Below are 23,677 nucleotides of genomic sequence, written 5' to 3'. Positions count from 1 at the left end.
TATTATTGTTCTTCTTGCTTTCACGTGAAAACTGCGAAGACTTGCATACTGGGTTTGGCGCTTTAAGGAGGCAGAGGAGCGTGTTGTGATGAACCCAACGTGAAGGATATGGGATTGATAGGCTGCTTTCTCACTTAAACACAAATGTTTTCAGCTACTCTTTGGCTGCTCTATTTTGGAAAGTATTAGGTTTGCCAGTTTTAATGTTCTTTACTCAGTGAGGCATGGAACTTCTGATCCACAGTGACAAATAACTTCATGCACCTACAGGCTGCTTATGTCTCGCCATTACCAGTAAATTCTTTTGCTGTGTAGAGTTAGATTTGAATATAATACTCCATTATAAGCCTTTTTCTTCTGTTAAAAGCTTCTTGAATATCAAGTTGTCAGTGTCCAGCTTGGCCGTGAGGTTTCTGTCACAGAACAGAACTTCCTGAAAAGCGTGAAGTGATTCGGAAAGGATGGTTTGGCAACAAAGAGAACAAGCTCTGCGTTTTGGGGTGGGATGCTTGGCCTGTGGCCTGAAATACTAAATTTGAAGTAAACAAGGAAAAAGTGGGGGGTGATGAATGTCTGAGACTGAATGTGTGGTGGTTTGTTTGTAACTGACTGGTACTTTCTTCGCACTCTATGTTGCTTTGGTAATTGCAGGCAACTTAAAGCTATAAACTTTGAACTTCTTTCTTCTACAGCTCAATAGATGTTCATCTCTTGAATATCGCACTTAGCTAAATTTTGACCCTTTGAACAGTCTGATGATGGTCAGGAAAGACTGTCCTCTTGCACATTTGATGTTAACACATGAAAACTGCTTGGGACTGACTTGGAGCTGGTTCACATCTATTTTTAGGAATGGCCAAATTCAATGAATTGAATTAGCGAGTACGTTTCTGTACTGATGTCATGTGTGTACGTACGTTGACTTGCAGCATTTCAGCATTTGGTTTCATACCGCGCAGGGTTGGGGTACGGTCCGGCGTCGTATCGGATCTGCTGCCATCCCCCTCTGTGCTAGTGCCTTTCCTTCCTTGGTGCCTGGCTGCAGGTGGATCAGGTCAGCAAGCTGGTTCGATGGCAGTTCTCCCGGGACGTTTTCTTATGGATCAGCGTGCTGGGCAGGTGCGGGGTGCATGGTGAGCGTGCCCCCCTGGCCTGAGGCAAACGAAGCGGAGGGAGGGCGGCTGGGGAGGGGAGGGATACTGCTCTTGGCAGCAGCTTGCGGTTACGTGGGGTGGGAAGCAGCGTCAAACTTGGCACCCCTGCGAGTGGATGAAAGGATGTTTTGAGGAAAAGCAACTTGTATGAGTTGGAGAGGTGAAAATAGGGTCTCTGCTTTTTGCTTTTCTGATGTTCTTTCATCAGTTTTAGTTAAGTGTTGGACATGACAAACTGTAACTTTCAGTAAAGCTGGGAAGCTCAGCTGTTCCTGATAAATGTGAACTTGGTTTAGAGTGGGCTAAATTTAGTGCATACTTCATGTGCTGCTGAATTCATGAAAACCAAAGTCTGCCATTGATCACGTATATTTCATAATTGTCCTGTTTAAATATCTCGCAAAGCTCACCTGATGAGTTCTGTATGGTACCTTTATATAAGGGTTGATAGAGGGGAAAATTGTAGCAGCTGTGTTTTATCTGCCCACTTCCTTATGAAATCATTTTTATGAACTCTGAAAAGCTTATACTGAAGATGATTACTTAGATTGGAAGTTGTTAGCAGTAGTATTTTGGGCTCTGTTACTTGCAGTTCCTCACTTATCTGTTCCTTTGTGTTGCATCTGGTTTATGAATTTGTAATTTTTGAGGCATGGACAGATAATTAATATATAGAACTGAAACACTTGATTGTTTTATTTAGACTGTTACAATTCAAATGATTGACAATAAAGATAGAATACAATGGACTATTTCAGTTGGAAGGGACCTACAACGATCATCTAGTCCAGCTGCCAAACAAGATGAACAAGAAACTCTCCAGTTTTCATATAGTTAATTGCCTTGTTGATGTGAGAGGACAGTTGATGTGCCTTCCCTAAAGGGCATGAGACTAAGAGACAGCTTTTCAGATATATAGGTGCTGCAGAGAAAAGGGAGGGAGAGCTCTTGATGTGCATAGTGGAGAGGTTAAAATGTGATAACTAGGCATTAGGAGAAATGTTCTCTGATACAATTAATGAAGGACTGAACTGCAGATCTCCTCAGCCACTCTACCCTTTTCTTCAGTGGAGCTTTTGAGAGTTAGACGAGTGCCAGCCCAACAATGCAGAGCTATAGCTGGTCTTGTGTGGGGTTCCCTGCCTGCAGGACTTCTGTCTAGAAGTCCCTTCTAGACACACTGCGATGCTTTTGAGATACTACAAGTTGCTCTTCTGTAAAGTGTGTATGTGTACAAGTACACATGCTAGCCCTTCCTTTGTTGTGTGAAGTCCTTATTTTATCACAGCCCTATGTAGCAGTCTTTCGTGTTTGTTAATCAACCACTGTGGGGGGAGAGACTTACATTTTGGTCAGGATCGAAGTATCCATGATGAGAGAAGAGAAAGTAACGATGCAGTGAAAGGATAGCTGTCGGGACAGCCTCTCGTGGCAGATAGAGGGGCCAGAAGGAGATGTCTAAAGACAACCTAACATGAGAAACTGTCTGAAAACTTTTTATTTGAGTGTGAGGATAGGGAACTACTGTGTGTGGCTTTAGTTTTAGTCCTGCTAGACAGAACAAAGCAGAATGAGGAAAACCAAAGAGGTTTGATCCTAAAGGTCTCCTTTAGGACCAAGGTGACTTAACTAGGCTGTCTCGGAGCACTGTACATTCAATGCTAACAGCCTGCTTGAAATGCTACGGTGTTGTTATACATAAATAACTCTAAACATCTTAACAGGTACAACTCTATCTGTAAACCAAGATATCTTTTGTTTTACACCCCCCCCCCCCCCAACTGCATCTGATTCAGCCTTTTTTTGAAGTTGCTTTAGGAGATCAATACTGTACCATAAGCTCACTTGCTCTTCTAATTCTCTGTTATTCAGCTGAACACAGACTGGAACAAATATGATGACAGGTTAATGAAAGCAGCTGAAAGGGGCGATGTGGAAAAGGTTTCATCAATCCTTGCCAAAAAAGGAGTCAGTCCTACTAAACTGGATGTGGAAGGGAGATCTGCGTAAGTAACTTCCAGTACTCCAATAATGGTGTTGGGAAGCCGCTGAAAATTACTCAATTCCTAAATCATGCTGCTGCTCTAAAACCTCTTTTTAATATATAAATCTATATAATACTCTAGCCTCACCTAAATGAGAATACCAGATAGCTGGAATGTCAAATTCTCATCAACAATCTTCACTTCACAGTGAAGATCAGTATTTAAATACTTGCTCTTGCCAGATTTGAATGTTAAAGAGAAATGGAAAGTGTATTGGTTTTTCACCTGGCTCACTGATTCGAGGTAAATAATGACTACTTCTCCAAAAAGTCATCTTGTTCTTTAAAGTAAAATCTGCAAAACTGTTAACTGACTTTGGATGCTGTCCGAAGCTGGATTTGTACTGTATAATGCTTTCAGTGTGCAGCTGTTTGCTTTGACTTTTCTGGTTAATATGACCATTTTTGTGTCTCAAACAGTTGTGCTTAAGCAAGGTATTTTCTATTTTTAGATTCCATGTTGTAGCATCAAAGGGAAACCTGGATTGCTTGAACACTATCCTTATTCATGGAGTTGATATCACAGCCACTGATGCTGCAGGTAGGCTTTCTCAAATGTCCAAGTGCAGCTTGCAGAAGTTCTCAGCTTTTGTTTTTATTTTGGAGTGAGACTAAGCTAAACTATAGGATAGATGTTATTCCTTTCCATGGTTTTCCCTGTGGCTGGCAAAGAAATTACCAGCTGTGTGACTTGTTGCTGAACTTGGAGGAAACTGGTTATGGCCAGTAAGATAAGTTCATGAATGCCCCTGACATGCAGCAGAACTTGTGAACTTTGGCTTTGTGCTGCTATAACTGTATACATAGTCTGGTCCAGTCTCACTGGTGAGATCAGTATTTCTGGTTGAGAATAACACCGTAAGAACTGTTTTAAATGAATTTGTGTTCGTTAAAATACTAAGTGTATTCCACTGAGACTTGTAAGTACTGTACTCAACAAGGATTAGAATTAAATGATATGGTAGGTGTTAGTGTACCCATACTGAGCCCTCAAAACTTCAGAGTGCCTCTGTGCTACCTTCTTGGTTTGCATGTGTGAGATCAGAGTTTATGTGAAAGTGTTATGGAAGAGGTAATTACAAATGGGTGCTATTTTTGCCTCAGAGTGTTTACCTCAATTTAACATGCTTAACAAATATTGCCTTGTTTTCAACTTCATTACAAAAATAATTTAGCCTCCTTTCATATGACAGATTTTTAAAAAAAATGCTTATGTGGAGTCACGTGCAGTATTTTGAGATTAATTTTGCTATTCATGAACTTGAATCCTTGGTTGCAGTTTGTCTAAAATAAGAAAAGACTGTATAGCAAATAGTGAGGTATATATGAGATAGACGACTTAGTTATAGTACTAGCAGAATTAAGGGGGGGAAAAGTGACCATTGTACCTAAAATGATGTGAATGTTGATCTAAACTGTCTCTTGTTATGAAGTCAATCTAGCAGTCTAATACACACAGGTATCTTGATGTTTCATACATCTAACACATGAGCAGTAATGAAGCATATGGAATTATGGAGGAGGCAGAAGACATTTTTTTTGTTGAGATGAAATGAACTGTGCTAATGCTGTAGTGAAGTACAAATTAATTTCTTACGAATTAGTGTTATGTGATAAGTAATAGACTTTGAGAAACAGCATGGGCATGTTGAGTTTGTGTGGTATTTCTAAATGCATGTTCAAAGCAAATCCTGAATTGATGTTGATCTCTTTTTAGGTAGAAATGCATTGCACCTAGCTGCAAAATACGGACATGCTTTATGTTTGCAGAAGCTGTTGCAGGTACTGAAAAATACAACTTGTGTGTTATGGTTTTTAATCTTGAGAAGAAAAAAGGTGCTCTTAAATATACTGATTCGAAATTGGGATATGCCACTCATCTCTTTTTTTTTTTTTTTTTAAAATTACATTCTTTTTTTAAAAATAAGATGGTCATGGGGAAAAGACCTTTTCATATAAAATAACAGGTTGTGGCTGAAAGAGTGCTAAAATAAAGAAAAGAAACATCTTTTCCTCTCTTCACATAGACAATCAAATCAAGCTGTAGTTTCCACCTCTTAAAAGAAAATGGAGTTGAGTGTCTTTTAAAGACTAGTGCTCCTTTTCTGAGCACGTTTGCATTTAGGAGCCGTAACGCTGAAAGGTCTGCTCGAGAGTAGTGTTTTCTTCAAAAGATGAGCATTTGAAAGTGTTTGTGGAAAGCCAGTGATGAATTGCGCATGTTCTTTGCACGGTCTTAATTTACTTCTACAACTTTTGATCAATGTGTTTAGAACACTAAAGTGCACGTACCCATAGCTCTTTCTTTCATGTATGTCAGTATCTTTGTAAACTATAAACTTACCTTTTTTTTCTTAAGTCACTTTTTATTGCTTTAATTCAAACCTCAAAACATTTCATGTTTTGTAAGTGCAATCTGAATCCTAATTGATAACGGGGGTTACTTATTTTTAACAGTACAATTGTCCAACGGAGAATGTGGATCTTCAAGGAAGAACTGCTCTTCATGATGCAGGTAAAACGTTTTGCTTTTCTGGTAACTGTAGTATGAAATCTAGATTTAATTCATGGATTAATTTTCCGATGGGCCAAATTCTTCTCTTTTAATTTTGGTGACTGTAGTAGGAGAAAATGTTCTATGTTGTCATGGCATTTGGCCTCAATAACAGACTTGTTAACAGACTTAGCAGAGGTTGTAGGTCTGAAAGTCTCTTCTGATGCTCATAAATTGTCTAGCAAAATCTGAAGCAAGTATCACGAGCAGTGTTTTAGAGCAATGATGTTAGCAGGTTAAGATACCTTTGCTTTGGATTGTCTGAAGCCTCATTATGCAATGTGGTGTGTTGAACAGTAGTGTTTGATTTTTGTTTTTTCATGTGCTTTTGAGACGGTTGTGTGAGAACTAAGTCAGAGAGCCTTGTCATGCTTTAACTTAGTTGCATGAATGTTTGTGAAACAAATACACCCAAGGAGGTGTTTTAGGTTTCACAAAGGCTGTTTTCAGCAGTATAACTTGCTCTTTCTTTTTCTCTTGAAAGCTATGTCGGACTGTTCCTCTAGCATACAACTACTGTGTGATCATGGGGCCTCAGTGAACTCAAAAGACGGAGTAAGTTGCTGCTTATAGTGCTCTCCTGTACAAACCTTAACGGAGTTCTTGTGCGTCCTCTGCTTTCTCTCCCTTTCCTTATTTCTTTCCCCCTTCCTCTCTTCAGGATGGGAGGACACCACTAGTGCTGGCCACTCAGATGTGTCGTCCCACAGTTTGTCAGCTTCTGATAGACAGAGGAGCGGATGTTAATGCCAGGGACAAACAAAACAGGTAATGGATGCAGAGTGTTGTCAGAATGCCTGCTGACATTTAAAGGGTAGAAAGCTGTCCCTTGGCTTTCAGGCTACAGAGTAAATATGCTAAATTCAGTGGAAAAGAACCTGGGATTTAGTTCAGAAGTAGATGTGCCAATTCAGTAACGCAGATAAGCGTGGCCTTTTTTTGTTGTTTGTTCTCGCATCTAAAAATACATATAGGCTTGTTACTGCCAGCAGAGAAACTGCAGTTGGTTGCTTTAAGAGTTTGCCTGTCCAAAGCTGCATCTTGCACTCTTTGGGATCAATATGTAAAATGGATCATGACAAAAGTGGTACTCTGTTGAGAAGTACTTGAGTCCCATTGGAGCTCTGAAGGGACCTAATGGCCTTGAAATGTTTGCTTCCGTATTCATGGAAGAGGGCCAGGGGATGGGTTTTCTCTTTGTAGCTGCTCCTTCTGCCAGTTATTTCTTAGAAGATGACTGCCTGGTGGCCAATGGACATGAGGCTGCTGTGGGACAAAGCATGGGTACTTGCATTGCATGTTCTGAAGCTGGCAAGTGTTTGGAAGGCATTGCCAGGGCTCCCAAGCACTTGCCCCCTTCCCCCTGAACTTTGTCTAAACTTCTTGTGTTTGTTGTGTCTATTGAGATCTCTATTTAAATAGAGAGGAAGCCAAAAGTCACATGAGTTTTCAAAACACTGGGTGGCTCTCAAAGGCAGTAGGTTTATGCTGGGTTTCATGAAAATACTGCTATTGTGGTGGTTTTGTTTACTTTTAAACAAATATTTAAACATTGACTAAATGACTTCTTAAAGCTTAGTTTCCTCTCTTGATAGAGGAAAGATTCCTTGACTCGAGTTTCCATGATGACACATAAGTGTATGAAGGATTATTTCTGTAAGTGATTGCTCCACTAAAATGTGAGATCCCTGAGTCTCTGAATGCAGTCTTTCTCCCCATCCTTAGGACTGCCTTAATGTTAGGCTGTGAATACGGCTGCAAGGATGCAGTAGAAGTTTTGCTCAAAAATGGTGCGGATGTTAGTTTGACTGATGGCCTTGGTCATGACTGTGCTTACTATGCCAGAATTGGTGACAATATTGACATTTTGGCTTTAATAAAAGCTGCTGTTGAGGATTCCAGCAAAGGTATGAAGAACATGGCTATAACAGTTTGCTGTTATTCTTTCATTTGAATTGTCTATCTTCCCATTGCTATGTCTTCAGGAACTTTTTTGTAGTCCTTTGAACACAAAGGTGATAAACTGACTGTTTGGGAGGGGAAAGAAGGCTTTTGGGGTTTGTTTCTTAGTAAAGCTTTTAAGGTTAATGCAGGCTCTGATGCCTCGAGGTAGTAACATTGCTAAACCTGGCATTGCAGTATTGATCATAGGAGTTATTTAGCATTATCTGTAGAAAAACGTTGTACTTGCAAATGTTTCCATATCTGTTTAACTGGGGGTGGTGGTGAATCGTTTTCTTGAAATGTCCTCCCAAGATTGAAACTTGATAGAATTAGCCGAGTCTGTTGCATGAGTCTGAATGAAATGTGTGTTTTAACTTCCTATTTTTGTGGTGCTTTTTTAGGAAGAGATACCATGAAGAAAGGGCAGCCTGAACGAAAGGTAAGGCTGCTTATACTAAGTATCTCTTAAGGCAGAGTATTGCTGGTACTGTTGAGAGGGTGATGAAGATTGTGCTATGATGCAAAACGAGTTCAGTATTTTTTTGAATTCTTAACTTCATATGTAGCTGAGAAGATTCCCTCTGTAATCAGATAGTGTGTCTGTTTCTATTTGAAAAACATTTGATGATGTGCATATTCAGGATTAGAGTTTTGACAAGCATCCCGTTTACTGTCTGGGTGGGATCATGAGTGACCTCTTACTGAGAAGCAATCTGTCAAAATGTGAATGTTGGTAGTATTGCCTCCCAGTGGAAGCTGAAATGGAGGCTGGGAGCAGCCCACTGTCCCCAGAAATGGATGTCTGCAGAACATGACAGGAATATAAATTAATACTTGACTGTTGCAATAACAGATTACTGGTATGTCACAGAAGTGGAATCGGCTGCATGCGCAGGAGGAGGTGAATGTCAAGCTGTATCAGAAGGAACATAATGCTCAGGTAAGCGAGAAGGATTTCTATCACTTGCGTATTCCCATATGCATAATGAACCAGACATACTAAAGACAAGATGTGCTTGTAAGTAAGCGTTAGCGATTCCATTAAGAAAGGTCATGTATTGCTGTTTACTTAAAACTTAATTGCATGACTGTGTAATGTGGCAATTATGCAGATAATCTGTAAACTTTTTGAGGGGAAAAATACTTGTTTGTGTAATAAATAGTTGCAAGTCTCTTCATGTCTTAATTTTTCCTATCTCTTGACCTTCTGTCTACTGTTTTTGCCGCAGAAAAATCACAGGGTCACAAACCAGGAAGACTTATTTATTTTTAACATTACCAAGAGATGTGTGTTTAAGTGTCTTACTAAAAATAACCTGTCATAATTGTTCTATTAACCAGTATTAATTTTCTCATCTCATTACTATGTCATTACAGTTTTCAAAAAGGTAAACAACGTTTTAAGCTATGGGGAACAAACTACTGAGAAATTGAGGCCTTCGTTCTGAAATGCTTTGTAATAAAAGGATAAAGATCTCTAAATGCAACTTCTCTGGTTTGAGCTAAAGTAGTTACCACAGTTAAGAAGGCGATTATCAGGCAAGAGTTGAACATGCTTTATTGTTTGCATGTGAGCACTGAACTGATAGACGGTGCAAAGACCTATCATTTTCATGTGTTGGATGTGTTATACATTACTAGGGTAATTCTTGTGGCTGCTGGAACAGTTAGCACATTTAAAGGTTGCTGTGCTTCATGCCGGTGAGGCTTTTTCATTACATCTTTGGCTGCAGTGGTTGGGTTTCAGGAACTGTTTTAACATTAGTTATTTTTACTTGTTAACAGACAGGAGATAAGCAGCCTCTTGAGTGCTGTCAGCATTGAATGTAACCTTACTCTGCTCATACTTTCAAAAGCTGTATGTACACTTCTATGACAATGAGCTATCTAGAGCCGAAAAGCTTGAAGACTCAAGCTTGCGCTTAGGTAAACCTTCAGAATGAAACAGACCTGGAATAAGGCCACAAAATCATTAGGGGACTTGTTAGGCAAGGCTTGGTGTCTTTAATGACTGTTAAATTTGTTGGCTCGGATTCTTTAGTTTCCCCAATCGGTGTGTAGTGTGGTGTGTTTAATTTTTTTTTAATTTTATTTTTTACTTACTTTTTAAGGAATTGGAGTTAGAAAATCAAGATTTGAAAGATCGAATGAGAGAAGTGCAAGAGGAGCAAAGGATGCTGCTGGATAGAATCAGTGGGCTACAACTACAATTGAATGAGGTAAACCTAGTATTGGAATAACCTGACTTGAAAGCTGTAATAACCACCTAACGCTGGCAGTGGAGGCTGGTAGAAGTAGAAAGGAAAGCATGTGTAATTAAGATGCAGTCTTTAGTGCTTTCCTGTGAATTATTTCTATATGTGTGACTGTAATTTTCTTCTGCTGCAAAAGCCTTTGGTCTTATATTATTCAAAATGTGAGGACACATGTTACAATGTCATTTACTGTTACTCATAAATTTGAGCAATAGCATTTATGGCTATACTTTGCAATGTTACATGAACCATGAGGTGTTCTGGTGTGTTGTACTTCGGAGAGTAAACTTCATCTGCACAATTAAATGTAGGTGTTATGTGTCAGTACTTTATCATAGCCACTGCTTATTTTCCAGCTGTTCCTGTAAGTGGAAACACAGAGGAAAATCTTCAGTTGGCAAAAACAGAAACAAGGGTTTTCAATAGGGAATTTCTCACCCAGATTTGAAACCCTGTTTTTAAAAAAAGTTTGTTGTTCTTAGAGGTCTAAATGACCAGTACAACTGAAGAAGAAAAAAACAGGGTGGTGTGTGGTGGGTTTTGTGTGTGGTTGTTTTTTTTTTTTTTGCTTTGTGGATGCCCACATTTGTTTCTTCACTGTATTTTTGCAGAGGTACCTTTAAAAAGTGTATGCAGCTTCCCCTAAATGTGTAGCATATGGATAGAAAGAATATTTTTTTTCTCGTAATCATTGGCTTGTCTGAACTTCTCTCTTAAGCATTGCTTTTATAAAACAAACAAAACCCACAAACTCCTTAATGCTCACTTTCCAAAATCAGCAAACTTCTACTGAAAAACTGCGCTCTTCTGCCTCAGTAGTGTATGATCTAGATAATTGAAAAGAGATTCCATTTCCTACTATGCATGTCAAGAGACATGGCTCTGTCACGTCCTTAGCTTCTGTTTATTTTTATTTCTCTTGCCGGAGGTTAGATGGTAAATGGAAGGGAAACAGTCAGAAGCACGTAGCATTAGAAACTGGGGTAGGCTCGTCAACTAATGAACTGTGTATAAGCCCCTTAAACGTTATTGGAAAAAATGATTTGTGGGGGAATTTTTTTGTTATTTTTGCAGGAGCAAATGTTTGCAGATGATCTTGAAAATGAGGTACGATACATCACCTTAAAGTGTAATAGAACTGTGAAATAGGGGAAGTGACTATCGTGTTTAAGTAGTGGTATTTAAAACTATAGAGAAAAGCTGTCTATAAATGCTAAATGAAATATCTCCTGATACGTACTCAGCTTATACAGCTGCACAGCATTTCTATTAATACAAATAATATATGTAATCCCTATGGCACCTTTTAAGCAGACTTAATATTACAGGTATCTCTTTAGTGACTTTCAGTAAAGCAAGACTAATAAATGAAATAAATTAAACAATAGCAAATTATGTTGGTGCATATTCCCTTGACTCATTCTTCAAGACTCCTCTTGTAGAGGAGCAGTGTTGTGGAAGAACTTCAGATTCAAAAATTTAGGTATTCTTTCAATGCTGGTCTTGGTTGAAGTTCTCCCTAAACTTTTAAAAAGTTGCTTGAGATCTTATGAATCTGGCCATTCTTGTGGCTTTGGCTATTTGGCACTCTTTCTCTTTCAGAAAGATGAGTTGAAGAAAATCCTAACTACCAAGGAAAAACAGCAGGAAGAAAGCTTAAGAACTATTGAAGCTCTCAAAGCTAAACTCAAATGTTATGAAGTACGTTAATTGATTTGAAATGTAATATTGATATTGACAGTAGTAGCAATTGATATTGACAGTAGTAAATACTTAAGCGATTTTAAATTGTTGGAAGTCTTAAACGGTTATCTCATTGTAAAAGCTTTCCCTGCCCTTTAATCCCTAGCTTAACATATAGTAAAAATTTGAAAGGAATTTTCAGCTTTATTTTTGTGTTTCTTGCTGTTTGCTTTTAGGTTGACTTTGTGGGATCTGGAAGTAACTTTGGTAATAGTAAGTATATTTAACTCTTAAAACTTGCCATGCATGACGCAGCGTTAGAATACATAGACAAAGGGTGGGATTTTTCTGTCATCTCTTCCTTTTGTTGGTCTTAACTGTAGCCAAGCATAATGTGTGTGTCCACACTTCAAACCTCAGCATACAGTCAGCTGGCCCCAGTTGTGTTTGTACCTGAGTGCTAGGGCACTATGGATCGGTCTTGCTTATGAGTGACTGATCCCGTGAAATGTGCATTGTAACTCTGCTGCATCTTCTAATAACATGAAAAACAAGCTGAGCGAGATCTGTGCTCCAAATTGAGTCTTCCCCTTTCCATTCCTCATATCTTAAACAACACTCATAGCTCATGACAAGAAAACTATAGTCGTCGTGAAAGTTCGAGTGTAGGCAGGTTTGAGAGCGACGTTAAACACAAGACCTCAGCTTACACTTCTATTAGAAATTTCCGTTTCCAGAAACTGAGGTCGTTTGCATCCAACTTGGTTACAGGCCTGTCTTGCGCTTGTGTAACTTAAAATGTTACTTAATCTGTCATGAGCTGTTGCGAGAGCTGTCTGGCTGCCTGTCAGGAAGGATCATTTATTTGGAGTGCAAGAGGGTGCTTTTCCCTGGTGTGTTCATGTGCAGACATGCAGCTAGCTCAGGGTGGCTTTCATGACTGTTTTGCAGAACAATACCTAGCCTGGCATAGTAGGGTTTTTTTTTTTTTGTTAGTAGGAGTTTGTCCAGACTTCCTATGTGACTTTAATTAAAGAGGAGTTGTTTTAATACCAAAGTACTTACACACCAGCCTGCAGCCTAGCGCAATCCCATTGAACAGAATAAAACGAGGAAGGAAAGTCATAGTTCTTGTGATTATGTGTTACTGTTTTTAAACAGAGACTAAACACTGTTTGCTTTGCAAATCTAGGAAAAGAAGATTTATTACTTAAGCAAGGCCAAATGTTTGCTGTGGAATCACAGGTAATAAATATTTTGCCACTTGAGAGAATTCTAAGATAGTTATGCTTGGGAAAGCTAAATATAGTTATAAATGTACATATGTTAAACATTGCTTCTGAATACAAAATTTTCTGTAATACAAGCTTTTCTGTTTATTTTTAACTGCTGGTGCCCTCTAGAGTTACATATGTGACATAGCTCTAAATGCTGTGAAAACAGTCTGTAAGGAGCAGTCTTAAAACTGAATCAACGGACTGCTGGATCAACAGTCAGTGTAAAGTGCAACTGGTTGTTCACCTCCATAACTTTTTCCTATTTTAAATTCAGCTAAAACTCAGAATACTTTTATTTTCCTGCCAGCTATATAATAATTACCTGCTAACTTTGCTGATAGCTAGCTAGCTTTTAAAGCCACAATTCAGATATTACAAGGCCTATCAGGCTTTTACAGCGAGTCATATGTGATAGGGATTGGTCCTCACTGACAAACTGTTCTTACACTTGAGTATTTCAGCTGTAATGCTTCCAGAAGTGAGTGATGGCTAGAAATAAATCTTATATCCTATGCTTTCCTGCCAGATTTCACTGGTAAATGTATTTTGTATGTTCTGTTGGTAACACAGAAAAATCCAGTCTCTTCTGCCACGTTTTACATAAGGTTATCCAAATGGTCTTAGGATTTTTTTATTCTTAGTTGAAGTTTAAAATGACTTGATGTGCAATTCTTAAAAAAAAAAAAAAGGGGGGGGGGTGTTGGCACAAAAAGCCAACCAACCAAAAGAACCCAAACCATGTCCCAAGCGGGAATTAAGTGTCTTTAAGCTAGTCATGTGTGGAAGCTATGTACTGCTTTCTGGTCCTTGGAACATGAATGAGATCATTGGAGCAAGCCTGTGCCATGTAATGGCCATCACAGCTGGTAGTGAAGCGGAGGTTGGTAGTGAGGACCACATGGCAGGAGAGCCAAACTTTTTTTGAGAGATCCTTTACTGGACAGTAAGTTAAATGACTGTTTTCCTCAGTCTTTTTGGAGAGAAGGTTCTGTTAACCGTGACATACTCTGTTCCTTTTAAAATTATTTTCACATGCTTGAGGGACAGGGGAAATCTCTTAAGAAATTAAATGTCTTCTAGCAGATGAGTGATTAAATATGAATAACAAGGGAAATGAGATGAATATACTATACCTGCACTTTAATGTCAGTAGGGTCCGATGATTGGGAAACAGTAATGTAGAGCTATATTCAAGATTTTTACTGTTAAAAGCTGAAATACACATGTTCTGTAATACGGGCAAGAATAGATTAGTGTGTTTCTAAGACAAAAAAAAGAAATCTGAGGTAAACTTTATGCTCATATCAACATAGGTCTAAGACAGTTATGTATATGGCAGCTCATACGTATATAACTTGTCAAACTTGTAAACAGATATCCATTTTTGTGCCAATTTATCTTCAGTCTAGGTCTATGCTGAGACCCCTGGAGCTCTCCCTGCCTAACCAATCATCCAGTTCAGAGAAGGAAACTTTAAAGAAAGAACTTGACAACATAAGGACATGCTATGGTGCGGCAAAAGAAGAAATTAGCAAATTGCAGAGAGAACTGTCTCACAAGGTATCTGAATGTAAAGCTTTGGCATCAGAGTGTGAAAGAACCAAGGCGGAATCTGATGGACAGATAAAACAACTGGAAGATGCTTTAAAAGACGTACAGAAAAGAATGTTTGACTCTGAAGGCAAAGTTAAGCAAATGCAGACCCACTTTCTTGCTCTGAAAGATCACCTGACTAACGAAGCTGCTTCGGGAAACAGTAAGCTAACAGAGGAGCTGAAGGATCAGTTGAAAGAAATGAAAACGAAGTATGAAGGAGCCTCTGCTGAAGTGGGAAAACTAAGGAACCAGATTAAGCAGAATGAATTGCTGGTGGCAGAATTTAAGAGAGATGAAGGAAGGCTAGTGGAGGAAAATAAAAGGTTGCAGAAGGAACTTGTTAAGTTGGAGATGGAGCGAGATAAAAGGGGAAGAAATGTCATGGAGTTAGAAGGGCAGCTCAAAGAAACAGCAGCAAAGTTAGCTCACTCTGTAACTTCAGAGAAATTTGAAAACATGAAGAGTTTGTTATCAAACGAAGTGACTGAGAAAGCAAAGAAGTTAGCAGAGATGGAAGGAGAGCATGAAAAACTGCAGGCAGAGATTCTGCTTTTAAAGAGGGAATCTGAGAGTCAGAAAGCTAAACTTGCTCAGCATGTAAAGCCAGAAGACCATGAACAAATGAGGAGTGGGTTTGAGCAAAAAAATGAGGAACTTGGGAAGACAATTTCTGAGTTATCACAGAAGAATCAGACTCTGCAGAAGGAACTTGAAAGATTGCAGATCGATAACAAGATGCTTAAGCAGCAAATCCAAATGCTAAAAACTGAAATTAAAAGCCAGAATGTGCCTTTAAAAATTCACGAAGAATTGAAGAAAACAAATGATCTGACTGTTGGTGACCTGACCAAAAAGCTTTTTGAAATAACAAAAAGGTACAATGAAAGCAAAGCAGAAGCTGAAAGGTTGCTGGCAGAGAAGAACAATTTAAGTGAGAATATCAGCCACTTCCAAGCTGTGTACCTGTCTCCAGAGCAGCACAAAAAAGAAGTGGAAGCTTTAAAATCTAATGGCATTGAACTTGAAAAGCAGCTTGCTGAGCTTCAGAAAAAATATGATGATGAACAAGCAAAAGTGTGCAAACTAGTCTCTGAAAACACAGTCATAAGAGAGACTCTCAGGGATCAGTATGTGTTGGCTACAACACACGAAGAGATTAAAACAGTCTTGAATAACACACTAGAAAAGACTAACAGGGAGCTGTCAGATCTGAAGGAAAAAACTGAAGAGATAAAGCAAGAATTCATGAAGGTAAATGAAGAAAATGGAACTTTGAAAAATAAGGTGAAACTCTTACAGAATCAATTACAAACTGAGTATATAAGTTTAAAAGCTCATGAAACTACAGTGACTGCTTTAAATAAAAGCATGCAAGAACTTCAGGAGAACAATGTTGCGATTATGGCTGAATATAAAAGGGGTCAAGAAGAAATTTTACAGTTGCATGCAGAAATTGAAGCCCAAAAGAAGGAACTTGACACAATTCAAGAATGCATTAAGTCAAAATATGCCCCGGTTGCCTCCTTTGAAGACAGAGAACAAAGCTTTGAAGCCACAGTGAAAGAATTAAAAGCTCAGTTGCAGGAACAGGCGCAGAAGTGCAGAGAAAGTGAGGAGGAAAACAAGAAGTACAAACAGGAGAACGAAAAGCTCAAAAATGGCGTTTTGTCCATCCAAAACGACTTGCAGCAGAACTATATCCTTGCTGAGAAGTCCCGTGAAATGGAAAAAATGTTCGCAAGCAAAATGGAGGAGTTGAATAAGCAAATGAGAGAATTGCTGCAGAAATACACAGGCCAAAAAGAAGAGAGAGCTGAGCTGCAAGAGAGTACCGAGCAGCCCATAATTACGCAGGCTCAGCATCTTTCAGTACAACAGATTGAAGCCTTGAAGGAGGCTCTTGGTCACACTATAGAGGATCTAAAGGAAGCCCTCAGAATTAAGAAGGAATGTTATGACAAAGAAACGCTAAAAGTAGGAGAATTACAGCAGGAATTGTCAGATCTAAAAAAATCTTCAATACCTTTGGTAGAATATACACAAATGAAGGAAAAGCTAGAACAAGAGATTGTAGCAACCAAAAACAGCTTGAAAGAAAAGGAAGAAGAAAACCAAGTTAAAAATGAGGAAATCTTGAAGTTGCAGTCTGAGATTCAGCTTACTCAACAAGCTTTAACAGACCTGGAGAGCAAAGAAGTGATTGACATAGCAGAATACAAATCCATGAAAAGTACTCTGGAGGCCCAGATTAATAGCATAGCTGAAAATCTGTCCAATATGAATAAAAAGTATGAGGAAGCATGTGAGGAGGCTTTGCAAGCTAAAAAGAGTGAGCTTTCTTTAAAGGATGAAAAGGAGTTGCTTCAGTTACGGAGCTGCAGTATTGAGCAAGAAATCAAAGACCAGAAAGAAAGGTGTGATAAATCACTGACAACAATTATTGACTTGCAGAAGAGAATACAGGAATCTGCAAAGCAGGTGGAAGCCAAGGATAACAAGGTAGGATGTGTCAGTTAATGCTCTTGCCACTTTTAGTTTAGCAGTAAGGAACTAGACTTCAAATATAGCTACTTAGGTATTCAAGCATGACTTTGTGAACTGAGCATCTGATACCCAGGACTGGCCCAAATCTGGCGAGATGACGTCCTGGTTTTGGTAGCAGTATACTAAGTTTTTTCTAATTCCTCCTATGTTTCAGGCATCATTTGTTGTATTTAAACTCTCAAACTTTCAAGCTGTGTTTCAGACTTCTGGGGTGTAAGCTCGTTCTTCCACCAATTTGGTGACTTGAATGTTTTCAGTTTACTTTGAAATACAAAAAATATTCCTGGCTTGGTTTCCACGTGTTGATAAACTACTTCAGCACTTTCTGTATGAAAGATGTTGTTAGCCCGATGTAAGGAAGATGATGATTTTGTGACCAAGTAGCTTTTGAAATGCCTAAATGGAGCTTATTATTGATCTTAAATATGTCTGCTTCACTTTAGCAGATTGTTAGTGTGAAAACACTTTCTTACAGTAAAATCTAGGAGTAAGAAACAGTACTAACTCTGAATCTGGAAGATATTTGACGTAGATATTAGGTATTCTGTGTTGTTTTGAGAGCTCTGCTTTGTATTTATGTTAAATCTATGCTGTTTGTATTCCTCATTCAGATACGTTGTATTTGCATGTAGTTTAGAGCTGTTTGTTTAGCATCTCTGGCTTGCCTTCTGACTGTTCATTGTCCTTTTTAGAAATTAGACCTGGAATACCTTTAGAGCATAAGTAATTTATGTCGCTGGCTGACCTCCAGGGTCTGTACCTCCACACCTTACAGATTTCAATGCTAGGAAGCAGAATGGGAACCAGTGATAGCACGTCATGGAAATGAAGTCCTCTATCTTTGTGAAGTCTCTTAGCCAGTGTAATGGCAAGCTGGGACAAGGACCCTTCAATCCTTGCTGATCTTCATCAGGCTTTAAAAAATGTTACAGAATATTAGTTTTTGGTAACTGAGAAATCCTTAAATGAGGTTTTTGTGTGCTTTTTTTAAAGATAACAGAGCTGCTTAATGATGTAGAGCGGTTAAAACAAGCTCTTAATGGCTTGTCTCAACTTACATACACCACTGGGATTCCCTCAAAGAGGCAGAACCAGCAGGTTGAAATGCTCCAGAACCAAGTGAAAACACTGCAACAACAGCTAGCTGTAAGTAATCATGAAGGTGTTGTCTGAAATGCAGTAGCATTGCTTACAGCTTCTTGTATAAAGAAGGTGACTGGAGCACTGGGGTTGACTGTAGGCTTAGACTTCAGAAGTAGAGTATTCACGAATTTTTTATTTTTGGGACCTTTTTCAGATGAAAGGGACACAAACAATTTAGAGAACTTATGCTTACGAGAGATGCTGCTATAGTTCATGCCAAGACCATTTCTGTATGCAAGTTCCACGTTAATATTTTCTTGCAAAAACCACCAGCCATGTATTTTCTCACTTTGAAAGTAAGTGAGGTGGTCCTTTCTTAATGGATTTGACTTTGTGTTCCCTTTTCTGCAAACAGCGTGAAGTCTATTGCTTATTATTAAGTACTAACAGTAAAGGGGAACACTTCATGGTGAGTACTGTGGTTTTGGGCACGAACATGTTTGTGGCCCCTGTGACTTCAATAAAGCTCATAATCAAAGCTATTATGTGAGCAAAGTGAGTTATTTGTAAATCTGTACAGAAGTAGGATGCATCTCTAATAGTATTTGCAAGGTTGACCCTTATAAGGCAAAGCATTCTTAAATGGCTAATGCTGTTGATGAAACAAGTTTTTCATCTCGGCACCTGGGCTGACCCACCAGAGCAGCCTGTCTGATAGCCTTTCAGCAAAATTACTTTGCTGCAAGGAAGCAATAAAAAAAGCGAAGCAGTGACTTTTTTTCTTGATTAATGGAGGGGATATAGCTAACTTTAACCTTGAAATTCTGCTTTGGCTAGTCTATAAGTGCACAAACCCAAGCCCACAAAGTTGGAAATAGGCAAGAGTAGATGTTAAAAATTTGATGATTTCACCTCCTCTTCCTATCTTCTTTTTATAGGATGCTAAAAGGCAGCATCAAGAGGTAGTTTCAGTTTATCGGACACATCTTCTTAGTGCTGTACAGGTATGATAGTCCCAAGTTCAGATTGTTTTACTCTGTCGTCTCAATGTAGAGATTCTTGAGACGTGTTTCTAACTGCCATACTGGAAGACCTCAACTAAACTTGAAACTAGCATCAAGTACCTGCTCTCATGTTGAGAGTTTTAATTTAGAATGGGCTGATCCAACAAAAAAGTGAACGCATACCACAGCTATAGTCTTATTGTGCCATCTTCTTATTACCATTTGTCTATGTGTAACTATATATCACGATAACCTGCTTTGAAGGCCGATGGTGTCTGGTGATGTGAGCATGTTATTAATTCTGTATCATCCCAGGTAATGCTGGAGAGAAGTCGAGTAGAAGTTGGAAACTTAATGTTGACTTACCCAGTGGCTCTCACTGAACAAAGAGCCAATCAACTAATTCAAGTCTTATAACTTCAGATAAGCGTGGAAAAGAGGGACCATTACTACAGCAGCAGGCTGTGGAGTCCAGAGGGATAGGAACAGTAGTTTTTTCCCCACATCATGTTTTGCTAAAGGAAACTGCTGTCGGAGGCAGAGCCTTCTTTCTCTCATGAGAAAAAAAATAACAGGATTCCTAAAGTATTTCAGATTTTCCCAGAGAGTGGTGAAAATACAGCAATGAGTTAAGTCTTTTGGGTAATTTTGAAGACTCTCCTAATGTTAGTTAGTAATGGATGGTTGACACTTTATGGGATTTTTAATTTTTCTTTTAACTAACTGTTTGCTTGCTCTAGGGTCACATGGATGAAGATGTCCAAGCTGCTTTACTACAGATCATTCGAATGAGACAGGGACTTGTTTGCTGACGTGTTTAGTGCCATTGCTCTTGAAGGCTGCTGCATCTTGTAGGAGTGCTGTGATTACGGTAGTGATAACCTTCATGAGACTTATATAATTATGATAATATAGCTGCAATTAGAACCTCCAAATATGAAACAACTTACAAAGCTGAAATATTTTCTTCTTGTAAAACAGTAAAATAGGGCTACTAAGTTTCAGATCTGACACTTCTTTCACTAGATTAATAAAAGATGTAGAACATCTTTTAAAATTGGTATACAAGCTGACTGTCGAAATGATGACATAGTAGTTAAATTATTTTAATGTCTGATTGACCACTTACTAAAGCAAAGCCTATACCCAGAAACTCCAGTTTATCCTATAACTTGAATTCTCATGGTATGGTTAAAAATAAACTACGCTCAAATGAGCTTGGCTAAGTATTGTAGCTGTATATCTCCTTTAATGATTAAGAGAAAGTGGCTATTTTGTCACGTAAGCTGATCAAGACATGCTGCAACATGCTTAGTAGGTCAGCTGCAAAGGTAGATGAAAGATATTTAGGTATATGCTGTAACTTGGCTGGCCAAGTTACAGACTTTATTTAAATATAAGCTTAAGATTAGTGCCTTTGCTTTTTGCAAGACTTAAAAATCAGGTTTTCTATCAAAACACTAACTTTTATGTTTGCCTCCCCTTCCCCCCTCCCCCAAGATTTTTCATGAATGCTTTGTGATGTCGATTACTGTAGGCTAAAATAGTGGGACTGGAGTGTTGTGGTTTGTAGAGCAGCATTTTGATCTAAATGCAATAGTCCTACTTCTGGTATAATTTCATTCTTCATTAGGCCTAGTATGGGTGTAGACTGAGCAGCTCATTAAGCTGTACACGAGATAATTCGGGTATTGGATTTTAAAACACTATCTCATGGAAGTTTAAGGTATTTTCCTCTTAACTGTAAACTATGTACTATAATCTTATTTATGGGGAAAGATGCAAATAGTAACGATTAATGAAATGAGAATTCTTATTTGCTTGGAATCTACCTATTAAACAAGACAGGGCTTCATTTTTAACTGAAGGATGATGTTCCCATAAGTAAGTTTTGTGAAAGAAAACATGACATTTGGGACTATTCAAAGGAAGTAATTGAGAAATGAGCCTGATAGCGTAGGTGGCTGTTTTAATAGAGCAAACAGTGTAAGTGCTATCAGTAGCCGTGTTAACTTCAGTCTACTTGGTTGAAAGCATTTCCTTGTAACTAGCAAGTAGGAATCTGGCATCCTGATGCAGAAAAGACAAACTTCCTCTTCCATGTTCCTGAAAAATAAGGACTCGAGTCAGAGTGCTGAGTTCTCTGCTTCCTGTTAACTGGGCTTCCCAACAAGCTGTACCTTACAGGCTTGGGTCTCATTTTTGTAGTAGTATTATGTTTGTTTCCTTTTTTTGTCCCTTTTTGGGCAGTCGTCTTGTAGAATTGAAGAGGCAACTGCCACATAGAGGAGGATACAGACATAGTGATGAATGTGCTGGGCAGTTTTTATTATATAAATACACTTAATATATTTACTAAATATGTGTCTGTAGTTAAACAGATCTACTGCTGCTTTCCTTTAATTTCTTAGAGGACTATTACAGAAAACATCTCAGTATATATATGCTACTTTTTAGCCAAATTCTTCTATGATTGCATTACTTGAAACTCTTATTAGAGAGAATTTGTTTTGATATACTAACTCGGGCATATTTTGATATTCTATGTTTCCTTATTGAGGGAGTTCTATGTATGTTTTTCTAAATTTCTCCCATATTACATTATCAATAAAATGTTTTCTTCTTTTTTTTATTGTAGTGGTCAATTCTGTAAAAGGTAAAGAAATGTAAATAGTTTGACAAAACAGTCTGGGTAGTGAAGGATATTGAACTCGCTTGAATGCTCTCAAATACCAGGTAACATATTTGTTTTTCAGATGTCTGCTGGGATTACTGGGATTTTCTATCTATTTCCAGAGATTATGGTTGGTAAAATTTTGGTGACATTGATCAAGACTCAAAGCTTTTACCAGTTAGTTCTTCAGAGTAGGTCAACTCTGGCCACTTCTACAGCAAACAGGGCAAGCTGTCTTATGTTGGTCATTAGGTTTGGGGGTGAGCCAGTAAAGTTTTACTACGGCTTTTAATGAAAGCGTGTTCACTTAAGAGTTTACACTGCTACCTGATTGCATGCTAAACAATCTTTGCAGAATAATTTCGTGGCACTACCAAAGTCCATTCATTTGGTGTGACTTGAAAGTGAAGGGCTCTCTAATTTCACCATTAGCTTGATTTAATTTTTGGTGGTTTGGATTATCTCATCCAGCCTGTGGGACATGAAAATGAGGGAGGTTGTTAAGCTGTTAGGGTATGAACAGTATAAGGGAAACTTTACTGTATTGAAACAATGACTGGAGCAATGGTTTCTTCCTTGGATCTTTGAAGGAGTTGCTTGCATTCTGAGTTAGTAAGCAGAAGCTCTCTTCAGGGTTCTTCTAAATCTCTAATTTGACCTTGGGGGGGGGAAATGTGTATGAATATATATGCCTGTGAGTTTTTTTTCTGAAGAGGAGGTTGCACTTAGGTAGAACTGTTTCAAGGTTTGATATGTCTAAACCCTCCCTTTGCCAGTAAATATGTTCTGTCAACTTTACTGAGTCAGCTAATCTACACGGTATCGTGAAGTGCTTTTCACTGATAATTTTCTGATAGCTTTATATGTTCTCAGGTGTACTGTATGGGTGTATTGATCTCCAACCATGTTTTTCCTGCAGAGTGAGCCTAATTATTTAAAAGCTTTTTCAATTATAGTTACATCCTCTTTTATTTTTTTAGTAGACAAAGTAATTTCTTTCTGCTAGAGTATTTTACTTTTGCTGTCTTTGTTTTAAGGGGTGGTGTGTGTGTGTGGAGATTAACGTGCCACTTAAACCCCAGCTTGAAACACCTTCAAAAGCAAGCTGCTAGTTGAAAACATTCACTGTTATTCCACTCCTTGACCCATACCACAACAGCTACCTGGAAATGCTGAGGTGGTACGCTTAAGGGTTTGTTTTTGGTTTGTTTTTTTTTTTTTTTTTTTTTTTTAATTGTGTTGAGACTTGATTGTTGTAACTGCTGGTCCAGCAGTGGAATTAAAGTGGCATAGATCTGAGGTTTCTCGTGATGCTAAATGACTTCAAGATCACTTTTGCAACTTCAACCCAATGTCATGTTTCTTGAAGCATGAATACGGTTACTGGCTTCATCCATTGCAGTACATAATTATTCCTTTTAAAAAAAAAAATATAAAATCACAATTTTTCTATGAAATGTGAATTGGCAGCTGGGGTTGGGAAGTTGTGTGGGTGGTTTGGGGTTTGGTTTTTTTTTTGCTTTTTTTAAATGTTTCCTTAGTATTCCTGTATTTCCTGTTAATATGATACTAAAAAGGAGATAATGAAGTTGAGAAGTTGCTACTTGTTGGGGCGGGGGGTGGAGGGAAACCCACCAAGCCCAATTGTGCGTCTTCTGTAGTAACATGTCTGTTGCACATCAGAAAGTGGCTTCCTTTTGGAGGAGCAGTGCCACAGAGCTTTTGCCAGCTTGATGGCAGTAGGCAGTTGTGGAGTTTTAATTGTGGTTACTTTGCCTTTTGCATAACACTGTTCTTAACAGCAGGATTATACTTGGGAAGAAAGTCCAACCTGGACTTTCAAGTACTTACCTGGGAAGAAAGTC

General features: G+C 38.5%; 1 protein-coding gene across 2 annotated transcripts in view; it reads left to right on the top strand.

Moving 5' to 3' along the window:
- UACA (uveal autoantigen with coiled-coil domains and ankyrin repeats) overlaps window positions 1–21,752 on the top strand; it is a 34,587-nt gene extending 12,835 nt beyond the window's left edge. For both annotated transcript variants that reach the window (XM_075506472.1, XM_075506473.1), the window contains exons 2-19: window positions 3,027–3,160; window positions 3,651–3,739; window positions 4,916–4,980; window positions 5,656–5,713; window positions 6,237–6,307; window positions 6,414–6,520; window positions 7,478–7,659; window positions 8,098–8,135; window positions 8,550–8,636; window positions 9,808–9,915; window positions 11,026–11,058; window positions 11,554–11,652; window positions 11,871–11,907; window positions 12,827–12,879; window positions 14,316–17,006; window positions 18,045–18,197; window positions 19,073–19,138; window positions 19,879–21,752. In XM_075506472.1, coding sequence (XP_075362587.1) covers window positions 3,027–3,160; window positions 3,651–3,739; window positions 4,916–4,980; window positions 5,656–5,713; window positions 6,237–6,307; window positions 6,414–6,520; window positions 7,478–7,659; window positions 8,098–8,135; window positions 8,550–8,636; window positions 9,808–9,915; window positions 11,026–11,058; window positions 11,554–11,652; window positions 11,871–11,907; window positions 12,827–12,879; window positions 14,316–17,006; window positions 18,045–18,197; window positions 19,073–19,138; window positions 19,879–19,950 — 4,143 coding nt within the window. In that variant the 3' untranslated portion in view covers window positions 19,951–21,752. The remainder of the gene's footprint in view (window positions 1–3,026; window positions 3,161–3,650; window positions 3,740–4,915; window positions 4,981–5,655; window positions 5,714–6,236; window positions 6,308–6,413; window positions 6,521–7,477; window positions 7,660–8,097; window positions 8,136–8,549; window positions 8,637–9,807; window positions 9,916–11,025; window positions 11,059–11,553; window positions 11,653–11,870; window positions 11,908–12,826; window positions 12,880–14,315; window positions 17,007–18,044; window positions 18,198–19,072; window positions 19,139–19,878) is intronic.
- Window positions 21,753–23,677: the final 1,925 nt, after the last annotated feature.

The sequence above is a fragment of the Mycteria americana genome, chromosome 6 (genome assembly GCF_035582795.1).
Source record: "Mycteria americana isolate JAX WOST 10 ecotype Jacksonville Zoo and Gardens chromosome 6, USCA_MyAme_1.0, whole genome shotgun sequence".
Lineage (NCBI taxonomy): Eukaryota > Metazoa > Chordata > Aves > Ciconiiformes > Ciconiidae > Mycteria > Mycteria americana.
This window is presented reverse-complemented; position numbering and strand designations above follow the sequence as displayed.